Source organism: Cyprinus carpio, chromosome A17 (assembly GCF_018340385.1).
Source record: "Cyprinus carpio isolate SPL01 chromosome A17, ASM1834038v1, whole genome shotgun sequence".
Taxonomy (NCBI): Eukaryota; Metazoa; Chordata; class Actinopteri; order Cypriniformes; family Cyprinidae; genus Cyprinus; species Cyprinus carpio.
Window position 1 is genome coordinate 3,651,520 of NC_056588.1, and position 15,244 is coordinate 3,666,763.

The 15,244-nt window shown below is 37.6% G+C and overlaps 1 protein-coding gene across 1 annotated transcript in view; it reads left to right on the forward strand.

Moving 5' to 3' along the window:
* Positions 1–15,244, forward strand: part of LOC109107518 (A-kinase anchor protein 6-like) — a 126,514-nt gene that overhangs the window by 6,175 nt on the left and 105,095 nt on the right. The window contains exon 3 of the mRNA XM_042773378.1: positions 12,046–12,419. Within this exon, the coding sequence (XP_042629312.1) occupies positions 12,090–12,419 (330 nt within the window). The 5' untranslated portion in view covers positions 12,046–12,089. The remainder of the gene's footprint in view (positions 1–12,045; positions 12,420–15,244) is intronic.

The window sequence follows — 15,244 nt, forward strand, 5'->3', positions numbered from 1 at the left end:
AGCTACCTGAAGAATAAATAAGATTATTTATTAAATGATATTGACAGGTGAAATTGAACAATAAATTATTTTTTTTACTAAACATTATATGTAAATGCATTGTTAAACAGTGACTTAAAAAAGAAACTATGAATAATAGAAGAAAATTCCTCTTTCTCCAAAATGGTGGATGTCGCAGTTTGTGAGGTCATTGCCTCAGTTTCATGAATTATTGAAGTCCATCTGACACTTCACAGAAGCAGTTGTGTCTGATTTGTGGTCATGCAGCTCATTGTTCCATTGGATATGTAAAGCTGTGATTATATTTGTATCTGTGCAGATATTGGACCATTGTACCATGTGCTTCTGGCTGTAGGTTTAGGAATTATGATATATATATATATATTTTTTATTTCAGGTAAATTTTTAAGAATCTTCTTTAAAATGCCAAAATATTGAATATTAGTTAGTTAACGTGATGCATGAGCACATTTTGTCTCTAAGCAGGCAGAGGAAGTAGCAAAGACCAAATGTGAAAAGTGAAGTCCTATTTTAAATCCACAGAATCTTTTAGTTTTATGGTGTCTGAGTGCAAGACTTCTTTAGCTGATATATGTTTATACTAAATCTGTTGCTGAAAGCATAAAAACCGAGCATACACTCTCATCTGACCTCAGCATCTGGTGTAGGTCAAGGTCAGAGGAGACAGAAGCAGAAGGGACTGGATGTGATACAGAGATGTTCTGCCCGAAACGCTGCTGCAGGTGTGCGACTGTCAAGGGTAATGAACCATGAGCTGGCAGCATTTCTTTTTCTCTATCATTCCTCCCACAGTCTCATTCATTACTGTGCAGGCTTTTTGTGTTTGGCCAGTATGCAACGACCAGAAGACCCTAGCAAAAATAGTGGTTAAATTGGCCGAACATCCACATTTTCTTCAGTAGGTATAAAATCTAGTCTCAGTTCCTTTAAAGGAAAAGTTCACCCAAAAATGACAATTTGCTAAAAAAATTACTCACCCTCAGGCCATTTAAAATGTATATGAGATTGTTTCTTCCTCAGAACAGATTTGGAGTAATTTAGCATAACATCAGTTGCTAACCAATGGATCCTCAGCAGTGAATGTGTGCCATCAGAATGAGAGTCCAAAAGGCTGATAAATACATCACAATAATCCACAAGTAATACACGCCACTCCAGTCAATCAGTTAAAGTCCTGTGAAGAGAAGAAACAAATCCATCATTAATGCATATTAACTTTAGACCGTCACTTCTGGCCAAAATACCAGTCCATAATCCATAATAATGCTTCCTCCAGTGACATAGTCCATCCCCTGTTGCCCTCTTACATCAATATACACTGACATATTTGTTTAGAACCGTTCTGGACTGTTTTCTCTTGTAAATGTTGCTTGTCCCAGAGGACTCGTATTTTACCCAGAAGCAATGGTTTGAAGTTTAAAAACTGTTAAAACATTTTTTTTTTCTTACGAATATGCAGCTTTTTACTTCACAAGACGTTAACTGATGGACTGGAGTGGTGTGGATTACCTGTGGATTATTCTGATGTTTTTATCAGCTGTTTGGACTCTCATTCTGACGGCACCCATTTACACTGCAGAAGATACATTGATGAGCAAATGATGTAATGATAAATTTACCTAAATCTGTTTTAATGAAGAAACAAACTCATCAACATCTTGGATAGACTGAGGGTAAGTACATTCTCAGCAAATTTTCCTTTTTAGGTGAAATATTCTGAAATATTACAGCTGTGATTTGCATAAAAGGCTTTGGAGCAGGAGAACTACTCCTTTGGTTTTTTAGAAGCCAGTTTAGTACTTAATCGTGGATTTGCAAAGGGATAATAAAGGTTCTTCATAATCGATTTTTATGCAAATGTAAGACGGCCGCTTAAGATTTAAGATTTAAAATGATGTAGTCTTGACAGAATGTAACTTAGAGTTCTTTATTGCATGTAAGATCTCATGTAATTCTATCAGAATTTAATGACTGTTTTATTCTGGTGTCTTTTTTTTTATTCCACTTTAGTTTTGCTCCATTTCTTGAAGGTGTGAGGAACATTTGAGAAGGGGGGCCAAATGTCTGCAACATATCTGCTTGTGGATACAATTAATAATTCAGTAGATTTGGGACAGAGCCCCAGAGAGAAGACTGCTACCTACAGAGAGTTTCAGACTTTACACTGTATTAATAAGCAGATGTTCAACTGTAGACAGTTTCTCTTTTTTTCTGATTGACATTGCAAAGTGACACAGCAGAACTAGATTGCTCACATTATAATCATCAAAGCTGTCTCCTCTGCAGGCACACAGTATTGATGGCTTTGTTGATTCTTAAAGGGGATATCTACCCAGAGGAAACGTTATTGATCGGAGGTTGCTCTTACAGAGCTCATGAGGCTTAATTGAGTTACCAGTTATGCTATAAGTATCTACTTTATCTCAGATGTTTCTCTCAAAATTCCTTGGGAGAAATAACACATCACTGAAAAACTTTTGTGTGGGTTTTACATTGAAACAATTTTCATTTAAAAATTGGTAATTAATTTCACAAATATTTAACATTATATTTTTATTATATTTATTAATATTGTTATAATATTTCTTATTTAATTCAGTTTTTACTTCAAAATTTAATTACTTGCAGTTTCTTTGTAATTATTTGTGACATTCACTAGCAATTTTTGAATGAAAAGTTCTACAACACATTGCTTTTTAAATTTTTACTCACAAAAAAATGGTAATACATTGAATTAAAAACAATTTTAAAAAATGTTGTAGTAGAAAGTAAGTAATATTTTCTTGTAAAATGTACTCCAATAATCTGTTTTATTTACAACTTCAAAAAAATTTTTTTTACAGTGTACTCCAATAATCTTTGTTTTATGCACAACTTAAAGAAGATTTCTTTTTTTTTTCAGTGTAGTAGACACAAAAAAGTGTAGTGGGCTTTCAAGATGGTGGCACATCCACACGCAGCGGCTTCTCTCGCTCCCGTCAGAACGGTGTTTTCGTGTTTTTTGTCTTGTAAGTCACAGTGTTTTTGTATGTCTTCATCGCGTCTACCTATTTTTAAGCGTGCATACAGTCGTGAGTTTATGCTCGATGTCGGCAGAACCACTTTTTTAGAGTTAAACTCCACGCACGCCAAAGAGCTGTGTAATCTCCGTCTGCTCCGGAGGCCTTCACCATCACCGACCCCTACTGCTACGTCTCGCCCACAGCGGAGGCGCCACTGGCGGAGTGAGAGGAAGCAGAAGAGGGGTAAGCACGGAGGTATTCGGGCTAGGCTAATGGTTAACCCACACAAGCCAGCTATCCCCACCATTGTACTGGCAAATGTACGCTCTTTGGACAATAAACTAGACTACATCCGATTACTACACTCAACTCAGAGGACTGTAAGAGACTGTTGTGTTTTTGTGTTCACGGAAATATGCTCAGCAACAGCGTTCCAGACTGCGCCATCCAGCTCGACCAGCTGACATGCTATTGAGCGGACAGAGTCCTTTGTCGCGGGAGGTAAATCATGCGGCGGTGGCCTTTGTGTTTACAACAATGATGCATGGTGCCGCAATGCTGTTGTGGTCTGCAAACACAGCTCACCCTTGGTGGAGTTTACGATTATTAAGTGCCGGCTGTTCTACCTCCCGAGGGAATATACAGCCATACTGCTTGTTGCTGTTTACATTCCTCCCTGCTCCAACATCAACAACAGGAGTGAGGCACTGAATGAACTGTACCAGCACATCAGTGAGCAGCAGACAGCCCACCTTGATGCTTTTCTCATCTTGGCTGGGGATTTCAACCATGCAGACTTAAAAAGTGTGTTCTCAAAAATACAATAAAACATTAACTTTCCAACAAGAAGTAAAAACATTTTGGATTTTGTTTACACCACCCAGAAAGGAGCTTACAAAGCCCTCCCCCTTCCCCACCTTGGTGCCTCAGACCACATCACTGTCATGCTAATGCCTACATACAGACGCTCATTAAAGTCGCCAAACCAGTTCACAAACAGATACAAGTGTGGCCTGAAGGGTCATCAGAGGCTCTTCAAGACTATTTTGACACCACTGACTGGAATATGTTTAAACAGGCTGCCACATACAGTACAATAACTCCACAGACCTCCAAGAGTACTCAGAGACTGTCACTGCCTACATCACCAAGTGTATTGATGATGTAACAGTCACAAATACCATCACTGTCCGGGCCAACCAGAAGCCGTGGATCTACAGACTCCTGAAGACGCAGAACACTGCCTTCAGAGCTGGAGATGATGGGGGCCTGAGGACAACCAGGGCCAACCTATCCCGTGGCATCAGAGAGGCTAAGAGACAGTTCTCCAGCAGGATAGCCCATCGATTCAGCGACAGCAGAGACACTCAGAGCCTGTGGCAGGGTATACAGACCATTACGGACTACAAGCCCCCACCACGGACCTGTGACAGCACCATCTCCCTGCTGAACGAGCTGAAAGCTCGCTTTGAGGCACAAAACAGCACCACTGCACAGAAGACTCCACCTCCTCCTGGCGACCAGGTGATGACGCTGTCCCTGGACAGCGTGAGGAGATCCTTCAGCAGGATAAACGCACGCAAAGCTCTGGGTCCTGACAACATTCCTGGGCATGTACTGAGAGACTGTGCAGTGGAACTCACTGATTCCTTCACAGACATTTTCAACATCTCGCTTAGTCAGGCTGTTGTTCCCACATGCTTCAAAGCTACCACCATCATACCAGTCCCGAAGGAGCCGTCTCCATCCTGCTTCACTGACTACCATCCAGTTGCAATTACCCCTATTCTCATGAAGTGCTTTGAACGGCTAGTCATGTACAACATTAAGTCTACCCCTTCCAGTTTGCATATCTGTCCAACCGCTCGACCGAGGATGCCATCGCCACTACCATCCACTCAGCACTCACATATCTAGAGAAAAAAGACTCATATGTCAGAATGCTGTTCATAGACTTCAGTTAAGCTGGGGCTCAACACTTCACTGTGCAACTGGCTGTTAGACTTTCTGACCGGAAGACCTCAGGCAGTACATGTCGGCAGCAACACATCCAGCACCATCACACTGAACACTGGGGCCCCCCAAGGATGTGTGCTGAGCCCCCTCCTCTTCACTATGCTGAACCACGACTGCACACCTTCACACAACTCCAACCTCTTTATTAAGTTTTCAGATGACACGACTGTGGTAGGTCTCATAAGATGAGACAAACTACAGGAGCGAGGTGAGCTGCCTGGCCGGGTGGTGCAGTGACAGCAATCTCTCTCTGAACATGGAGAAGACGAAGGAGATTGTTGTTGACTTCAGGAGAGTGCACAGTCAGCATGCTCCTCTGACCATGAACGGTGCGACTGTGGAGAGAGTGAGCAGCACCACGTTCCTGGGTGTGCACATCTCAGAGGACCTCTCCTGGACCGACAACATCGCAGCACTGGCCAAGAAATCATAGCAGCATCTCTACTTCCTCCGCAAACTGAGAAGAACTGGAGCCCCGGCCCCAATCATGTGCACCTTCTACAGAGGCACCATTGAGAGCATCCTTACTAGCTGCATCACTGTGTTGTATGGCACCTGCAATTCATTCTGCCGGAAGACTCTTCAATGTATAGTGAGAGCAGCTGAGAAGATCATTGGTGTCTCCCTCCCCTCCCTCCAGGACATTTATGGAACCCGTCTCACCCTGTAAAGCCCTCTGCATCGCAGGTGATCCCACTCACCCGTCACACAGCTTCTTCAGTTTGCTGCCATCAGGGAGGAGACTGCGGAGTCTCCAGGCCAGGACCAGCAGACTGAAGGACAGCTTCATTCATCAGGCTGTCAAGAAGCTGAACTCCCTTCCGACCTTGCCCCCCCTCCCCTCTTTTTCCCCAGGCACCACTGAACTCTGAACCTCAGTCCCCCCCCAGCTCCAAGCTCCCATTAACACACTGGGACCTGCACCAGACACTTTGTACAGCATTGGTCTGCTCACTACCTCATTCAGCAGTTAACTGACCTCAATCAACTATCTCTTTTGTCAGTTTAAATAATGATCTGCTTTCTGAGATTTTTGACACTTTAATCAGACTGAATAAGCTCTTTTGCACTACAATCACTATATCTGCACTGTTTACTTCACTGGTTTGCACTCTATCTGCCATGTGCCTTGTGCTGCTTTACTTATCTTTCTTTTTACATGACCTATTTGTATATTTGTATAATTGTACTTTATATTTTATTCTCTGTATTTAATGTTCTACTGTTAGTGTTATCTGTATGCACCAAGGGTCTGAGAGTAACGCAATTTCAATTCTCTGTACGTATGTACTGTACATGTGGAAGAATTGAAAATAAAGCAGACTTGACTTGATTTGACAATAAGACATTTGTTGACAGAGTAAGAGTTTTGTGCTATAAAATGAACATCGGAAGAATTTCATGAGAAATGTGACCGTTCACACTGAGGTCTTTAAATTTAAGGTGGGTATAGAAAATAACCACCCCCCTTTAAAATGATCACATTTTGTTGCTTTGCAGCCTGAAACAAAGTTTTTGTTTTATCCAGTTGTATTTACTCAGTGCAACTTACAACATCAAAGTAAAAGATATAACACCGACATGTCAGGGAAAAAAAAAAAAAACAGAATCACTGAGTTGGAAAAAGGATCACCCCCTTTGTGTCAGTATTTTGTTGAACCACCTTTTGCTTTAATTACAGCCTTTAGTCTGTTGGGATACGTTTCTACTAACTTTGCAATATTTGCCCACTCTTCTTTGCAGAACTACTCAAGTTCAGTTAAATGTGATGGTGACTGTTTGTGGACTGCAGTCTTTCAGTCATTACACAGTTTTTAATGGGGTTTAAGTCTGGGCTCTGTCTAGGCCATGCAAGGACATTCACCTTTTTCTCCTTCAGTCACAGTGTGCTCAGTTTTGCTGTGTGTTTTGGGTCATTGTCATGTTGGAAGGTAAACCTTCCCATTGACAACTTTCTGGCAGAAGGCAGCAGATTTTCCTCAAGAATTTGATGGTATTTTGCCTTCTATCCTGACGAGTGCTCCAGTCCCTGCTGCAGAGAAACACATTCTTTACTGTAGGAATGCTGTTATTTGGATGGTGAGCTGTATTGGATTTCCACATGAAATATCGTTTGGTGTTAAGCCCAAATAATTTAGTTTTGTCTCACCTGCCTCAGAACCTTCAAAGTGTGTTTTGGCGAAGCTCAGTCTGTTAAATGTGAAGGCCTTTCTTGAGGAGTGGCTTTTTTCTTGCAACCCTCCCATACAAGCCACATTTGTGGAAAATGTATGATATTGTTTTCACATGCACACAATTACCACTCTTTGTCATAAATTCCTACAGCTGTGTCAGAGTAGCTGTCAGCCTTTTGGTTGCCTCTCTGACCAGTTTCCTCCTGGCTCTTTCATTCAGTTTGGATCGAAGTCCTGATCCAGGGAGGGTCTGTGTTGTACCAAATACCTCACACTTCTTAATAATAGACTTCAATGTGCTTCTAGGAATTGATAAAGCCTTTGCATTTTTTTTTGTATCCATCTCCTGACTTGTGCCTGTTGATTGTTTGCTTCAGTTGCACTACAAATGACTGAAATGCTCCAGGAAAGCTCTTTTCATGCTGAGCTAATCAAAATGAGCACAGCTGATCCACAGTTGAAGTCAAATGGCTTTTAGCTACACCTGCTTTTAGCTACACCTGATTGTGTTTACAGTTTATTTTTAGGAATAGCCTCAATCTTTTTCCAACTCAGTGATTCTGGTTTTAATTTTTTTTTTCTGACATGTTGGTGTTATATCTTTGACTTGGATGTTTTAAGTTGCACTGAGTAAATACAGCTGGATAAAACAAAAACTGTGTCCGTCTTCATTTCAGGCTGGAAAGCAACAAAATGTGATTAATTTAAAGGGGGTGATTCTTTTCTATACCCACTGTAAGTGTCTTGGCAATTTGTAACAGCTTGAGACATAGTTGAGATCTCTTCTGACCTTATTTTCAGAGGCAAGCTGGAGACTTGAAGGAATAGTTCACCCAAAAATGAACAGTTTGTCATCATTTACTCACCCTAATGGTCATCTAAACCCTATATAACTTTAAGTGAACACACATGGAGTTTTTTCTATGTACAACAAAATCAAACAGCCCCAGGTAACTATAACTTTATTTGGTGTATGAAAAAAGAGATGTGATTTAAGTAATTTGGGTTTGGAACAACATTTTCTTTTTTTGGGTGAATTGTCCTTTAAACAAGTCTTTTTGTTCTCCATTTAATCTCATGGCTAGTTCTTTTGCGTTGCTTGGCTTGCTCTTATTACAGATGGGGTGTCATGTGGAAACAGCCCCTCTATAACTCAAATGATGCCAGTCATAGTGAATCACAGCCTGACTGGAAATAGGTTTTAAATGCAGTTTATGGGATTACTAGAACCGCACTCTGTAGACACTCAACTCACCCACACTGCCATCATTCACTTCCAGTGCTGCTCTACACATCTCTATTGATTCTAGTTCACTTGTTTATCGAAACCAGCATGAAATATACAGAGAAATGCCATCTCAGCTAGAGAGAGTTCACAGAGTGTTCTAAATAAAGAACTTAGTTATTCTCTGTATAAAGACTGCTGAGAATATGCACAGTCACCTTCTGATGTTTAGTGACAATGGCTCTGTTTTTGCTGGAACATTCATAATATCATAATATTATAACATAATTACATATCCGTTTAGTCAGTAACTACTCTGTGTTAAATATACACTTCTACAAATGGTAAACAAGGTATTTAACCTTTACCAGAGAACTTACAGCTATTAATACAAAGAATAAAACTGTTTAGGACTATAAATGTTTTAATGCACTCTCAGGTAAAAAAACCACTCCTTGTCCTCCAGTAACGTTTTCATTACATTGCAAAAATAATGTCTTTTTTCAAACAGGTTTCCCAAACATTTCCTACATTCTCAAAGTGCTGTCACAAGTGCATATGATTTGTCAGGGCATCTGTTTCAGTAATAGCCATCAGGTAGTCGTGACAATTTTAATTTTAGTAACAAAGAACATAATGTAAAAATATATAACTATGCGCTATGTCACAATTCATCATAATGCAGTGCACATAGTTTATTAGTGCTATTCAGCACTGAAATGTTCACTGTAATTGAAGTGTGACCCTTTTTCTAATATGCAGCTGCATTTGTGTATATCATTATTATTTCTGTGGGCTTCAGATTGTGGTGTGAGACTGTATTCCCTAAGAAGCAGGAGTTTCATTTTGAGATCTAACAGAGGCTGCTGCTCATTTGAGAGGATTTTGTGAAGTCAGCAGAACTGATGGTTGGTTTATAGAGTCCCTGGTATAATTAAAGATTAAAAAAATGAAAATTAGCCTGTGTGTTACTCACCATCAAAGCATCCTAGGTGTATGTGACTTTCTTCTTTCAGACGAACCAAATCGAAGTTATATAAAAAAATTGTCCTGGCTATTCCAAGCCTTTCAATGGGGGTAAGCGGGTGTTGGTTGTCAACAGTTCAGAAGACGTGAAATAAAGTGCGCGCATACGTATAAAACCTCCCTCACCTGGCTCCGGGGGGTGAATAAAGGCCTCCTGTAGCGAATCCATGCATTTTTGTAAGATAAATATCCATATTTCAAACGTAATAAACACTTTTCATACTGATTGTCATACATGGAAGCCATTTCTGCGGATGACATAAGATGTCAACATTGCGTGATAAGTGACGAATGTGGAGACAAAACAAAACGCTGTTCATGAATAAGAAGCACAAAACGAGGATTTGCAAAGAAAAATGTCGGAGGATTTTGAAATAAGCCAAGAGAAGACTGGTTTGGTAAAGTAAGGAAACTTTGTTTTCTTTGCTCCTGCATTTCTCAGAGGTGCTCGCATGATGCATACGTCCTACGTCATCCGCCTGCATGTCTACCGCATACTACAGTCAGCAGAAGTGAGAAAAAATTGTTCTTGAGGGTGTCCTCATCATCTTGAGGGTGGACTGCAGTCTTTAAAGAGATATAACAGAGAATGCAAAAGCTTCATTGTGTGTGTATATCATGTTTTGAATAAGTTATGCATGCATGTGATATGTTAAACAACTCTAAGGCTCTGTATAATCCTGTGTGAACACTTGTTTGTATATTCCACTGATGCAGATGCGTGCCATTGTATGTCATGTGTCACTGATGCATTTGCAAACAAACACATCTGAAATGATTCTGTCTGCCCTTTCATGTTGAATGTCAACTAATGAATCAGTTTGGACGGCTTCATCTGTGCTTTAACAAATACATGCGGATATGCTGTAAATGCCAGGAAGCTGAATAATTTTAGCTGAATAATTCATGGGATTGCTGTGATGCTGTTGGTGGGATGGCATCACTGGGTGCTGAAGCAGCATATTAACCAGATGCTCAAACCGGATCATGCAAGATATTGATTTCCAATCGTTGACTTCCCTGTTGCAGTGGCCTAGATATTCAATGCTGTTTAATGCCGGTGATATGGCTTCATGATGAGTGTCAGTTATTCCAGTACAGAATTATCTTCCTTACAGTCACATTTCTTTGTGCAGGGTGGAAATGACCTTAGCTGCTGATGTAATGAGGTTGTGTATAACTTTAGAAATGACCTCATCGTGCATTATTCATAGACTTTAAGCGTCTGTTACAGTAGCTAATGCAATAATTACATTAGTAGTGAGTTTGCATTGTGGCATTGACTTTAGCACAAGTAGACGCCACTGGCTTTTTCTTCAGCAAATGTGAATAAATGTTTTTGTAAAGATCATGTGTATTGTGTATAACATGGACACTTTAATAAAGAGTGTTACCTGAATATTCAACTGCAGAAACAAATTCTGTTTGTCAAATTCTGTTGAGTCATAGTGAGTTCTGTTATTTAAAAAGGATGTATTTAATTTACATGTATGTATTTTTAAAGCTTTTTGTCCATTGCATTTTATCGGTTTATGAATTTTTATATATATATATATATAGTATTTAATTTCAGCTTTATTTTCATTAATGAAAACAATTTGTAATAGTTTGGTTTAGTTAACAATAACAATAATGAAAAATGTGTCACCTTTATATTGTCAAATATCAAATATGTAGTTTTTCTTTAAATGATTTAAGTAGTTTGACTATTGTTTGTCATTGTAATTTATCATGCGGTCTTGGAAAATAGCATTTGTTGCTAAGATGGCAATACGCACATAATCCTCACTGTAAGAGATGTAAAAGAGTTGATCCAGGATTAAACAGAATATGATGGTGAAATATGACAAATATGATATAAATATTATAGGATATTATAGGATATAAGGATTTTTGTGACATGACTTTATGGGTTTCTATTCCCAATTGAATCAATGTTTTGGAGTTTTGTGACTTTAGTTTAGCTTTGAGGTCATCTTTATTCTCTATACATACTCAAAACGACACATAGAACTTTTAAATGTTTGTATCTGGGAAATTTATGACGTTATTGATGACTCAGTCTTTGTTTTAATGAAATGCTCTCTGCAATGCGAATTGCATACTCTGAAGGATTTCAGAATTGTAAACCCACCATCTCAAATATGCATTTTGTAGGGTTTAATATGTTTCCTGAACCAGCTGTGCAGTGTTTTTTTTTTTCTGTGGTTTGGCATTTTTATCCATGTTTGGTAATACTTTTTTCTTCGTAATAGAAAATAATTCCCTAAGATTCCCTAAGATGAGAAATCCCTTTCTTTAAATGCTTTTCTAATGCTTCACCATGAGAGCCAATTTACATGCTGTTGTCTTTGACAGTGACCACCATTAGATTTGCATCTGTTGTTACCTCTGGCTAATTTATTTAAATATTTATAATATTTATAATTTATATATTTAAATATTTAATATAATATTTAACTAAATCTGGCAGCTCTTTCAGTATTAATGGGTGTTTTGCACTTTTACTACTTGGTTTTATTATTTATTTTTTAAATCTCATTCTCTTTTTTTTTTTTTTTTTTGTCTCCTCTCTGAACAGCTAAACCAAAAATCCCCGTCCTCAGGATCACGCTGTGTTTCACCATGAATGTTGCTGTATCACCGATGGCCAGTGAGGCTTCTTCCCCTATGATAACCTCTGTGACTCCCACCCTAGAACCCGGCCCCAATAAACATGATGATCCGTGTGGGCCCAGCGTTAGCGGAGACGGGTCGACTCAAAAACAAGATCCCTACCGCAGGTACCAAAAACCCCCTCCTCTCCACACAGGGGCCGATTGGAAGGTGGTTCTGCATCTGCCGGAGATCGAGACCTGGCTGAGGACCACGACAGAGAGAGTCAGAGACCTCACACACTCTGTGCAGCAAGACAGCATCAATAGACATGTGGATGTGCACCTGGTACAACTCAAGGTAAGAGTACAGGAATGCAGCATTAAGGGGACAGGTATTTTTAATGATGCTGAATGTATCTTTGTCCATGGCAACATAATGGTGCTATTTATTTCTGTTCAGAAGATTGGTGTCAGTTAGATTTGATGTTTTTGAAAGAAGTCTCTTATACTCACTAAGGCCAGTAAATACTTTAATATTTTGAAATACTATTAAAATTTTAAATAACCTTTTTTATATAAAAATAATTTATACTTGTGGTGCAAACCAGAGTTATTTTTGTCTTCAGTGTCACATGATCCTTCAGAAATCATTCTAATAAGCTGTTTTCAAGAAACATTTCTTATTATTATCACTGTTGAAAACAGTTGTGCTGCTTAATATTTTTCAAATATTCAAAAGAACAGCATTAATTTGAAATATAAATCTATTGTAACAATCTGAAAGACTTTTAATTAATTTATTAATTTATTAATTAACATGACTTTAAAAGCCATAATGGATCTTTGAGTTCTAGATTAGTTGGATATGATATGGATCAAGAGCTCTTAACGGATTCCGCTACTCAACTCAGACTCTATTTCTGCTAAGAGCACAGCATAGCTTGCTGGATGTATTTTTTAGGTTGCTGGTGCATTGATGGACATTTAAATATGTATTTATTTCCATAATTGCATTAAGTTTGTCCAGATGTATGTCACACTGCATGCAATAATTTTTCCTAAGTAAATTCTCATCTTATATTTCTCTTTTGAGCAATTTGAGAGGAAACGTCATATGTTGTTGCAAGCTACTTTCTGAGATTTTATTTATTTTTGATAAATGTTTTGATTTAACAATTATTTTTAATTTTTTACTATTTAAATATATATTTTTTTTTACTTTCATCAACTCGTGAACCCCAGTTTGGGAAACCCTGGTCTGTTGCACTGTAGTAACCATATGATGACTTGATGATATCCCATATCAACACGTGTTTGATACAGTGATGATGAGATCATAGTGAGAGTTTCAGTGTTAGTCTCACAGCTGAATGGCTGAATCCCTCTGCTCCACTTTCAGATTGAGAAACTATTACAGAACACCGTCTGAAAGAATGAGGTTTTAGTAACATCATTGTACTCTCATTTCATCTTTTGCTTTTGTTGGTTGAATCAGAACAGTGTGCTCAGCAGTCTTTAATTAGACGTTCACCCTCTTGATGTCTTTCACAAGGGAGAATCAGGCAGCCTGTGGTTGTGCTTCATCATGTGATAGCTCATTATAGTTTTAAGTAAGTGAAAGTGAAAAGGAAACTGGCTGTGTCACTGTTCCCCTCGGTGAAGTCTGTGCATTATGAATGTATTACAGGAATCTCTTCTTTAACTGAATGTGTCACTGCTGCTGGAACGTGACCTGCTAGTCTTTGCTGTTAAAAAACACACTGCAGTCTCTGGTGTCACGGCGGTTTACAGCCAGTCTGAGAAGCTGCCTTTCCTGTTAATAAATCATGTCTGAGGCTTTTAGAATAAGTGTGTGTGTGTTTGTTTGTGTGTGTGTATGGGGGGGTTTTTTTTTTTTGTTGGGATGGTGTTGTTGTTGTTGCCACAGTTGTTTTTTTTTTTTTGTTGAGTGAGGTTGTGCCATTAGGCTATTAACAATCAAATATTTTAAGTCTGATCTGAACAGTTTGAGTGCCACATTCCTTCAGATCTTGTTTTAGCAATCTGTCATAATGTAATGAGGCTTTGTAAAGAGACTCTTATTGTAGAATAAGAAAATATTGGACCCAATAAATGTGGCAAATGATGCAAATGATTAATAAACTATTATAATTAAATATGTAAATTAACACACACACACACACACACACACATATATATATATATATATATATATATAAATATATAATAAGTGTTAAATGTGTGTATATATATATATATATATATATATATATATATATATATATATATATATATATATACATCACACAGTTATGCTTGTCTTAAAAAGTGTTTTGGAAATTGGATAATATATATCATATTATATTAGAATTTCTATAATGATATTTATACTATACATATATATATATATCTATATATAGATATATATATAGATTCTCATTATATATATATATATATATATATAGATATATATAGAAATATTATAATATAATTACTTTTTAACATCTATATATATAATATTAAAAATATGTATATATATATCATATATATTATATATATACGTATAAGAAATATATATATAACATATACATACATACATACATACATACTACATACATACTACATATATATATATATATATATATATATATATATATATATACGATATTATCTATATATATATATAAGTTATGCTTGTCTTAAAAAAGTGTTTAGTCATTTATTTAGAATTTCTAAATTTAAGAAATATTTTGCTAAATTAAAAAATGTATTTATTTTTCATAAACAAGTAGTTTTTTCGAACGTGTACATATAAACCTTTAAAATTTTGCAAAAGATTTATCGAAGTATGACCCTAAAGCTTAAATGTAGTTTTTATCATTATATATGATGTTCTTGAGGTTTGATGAAGGAAAAGAAGCCATGTTGAAGATATTTCATAGATTTTATAGGGAGTGTTGCACCTTCTTTTTTCAGCATGGCATTCTGACTTTTGCCTGCTTCTCTTCTTTGGTTGGTTGAGCATCGTTTTCTGCTTCTTTAGTGGACCGTTATAAAACCTCTCTCTCTGTTGATGCTTTGTGTTGTTGTTGTGAAGAATTCTGTGTGTGTTTCTTGCTTAATCCAGTGTTATTTTGAGGGGGTGACTGAAGGCTTTGTGTTCAGTATCAGCAGACAATGAGT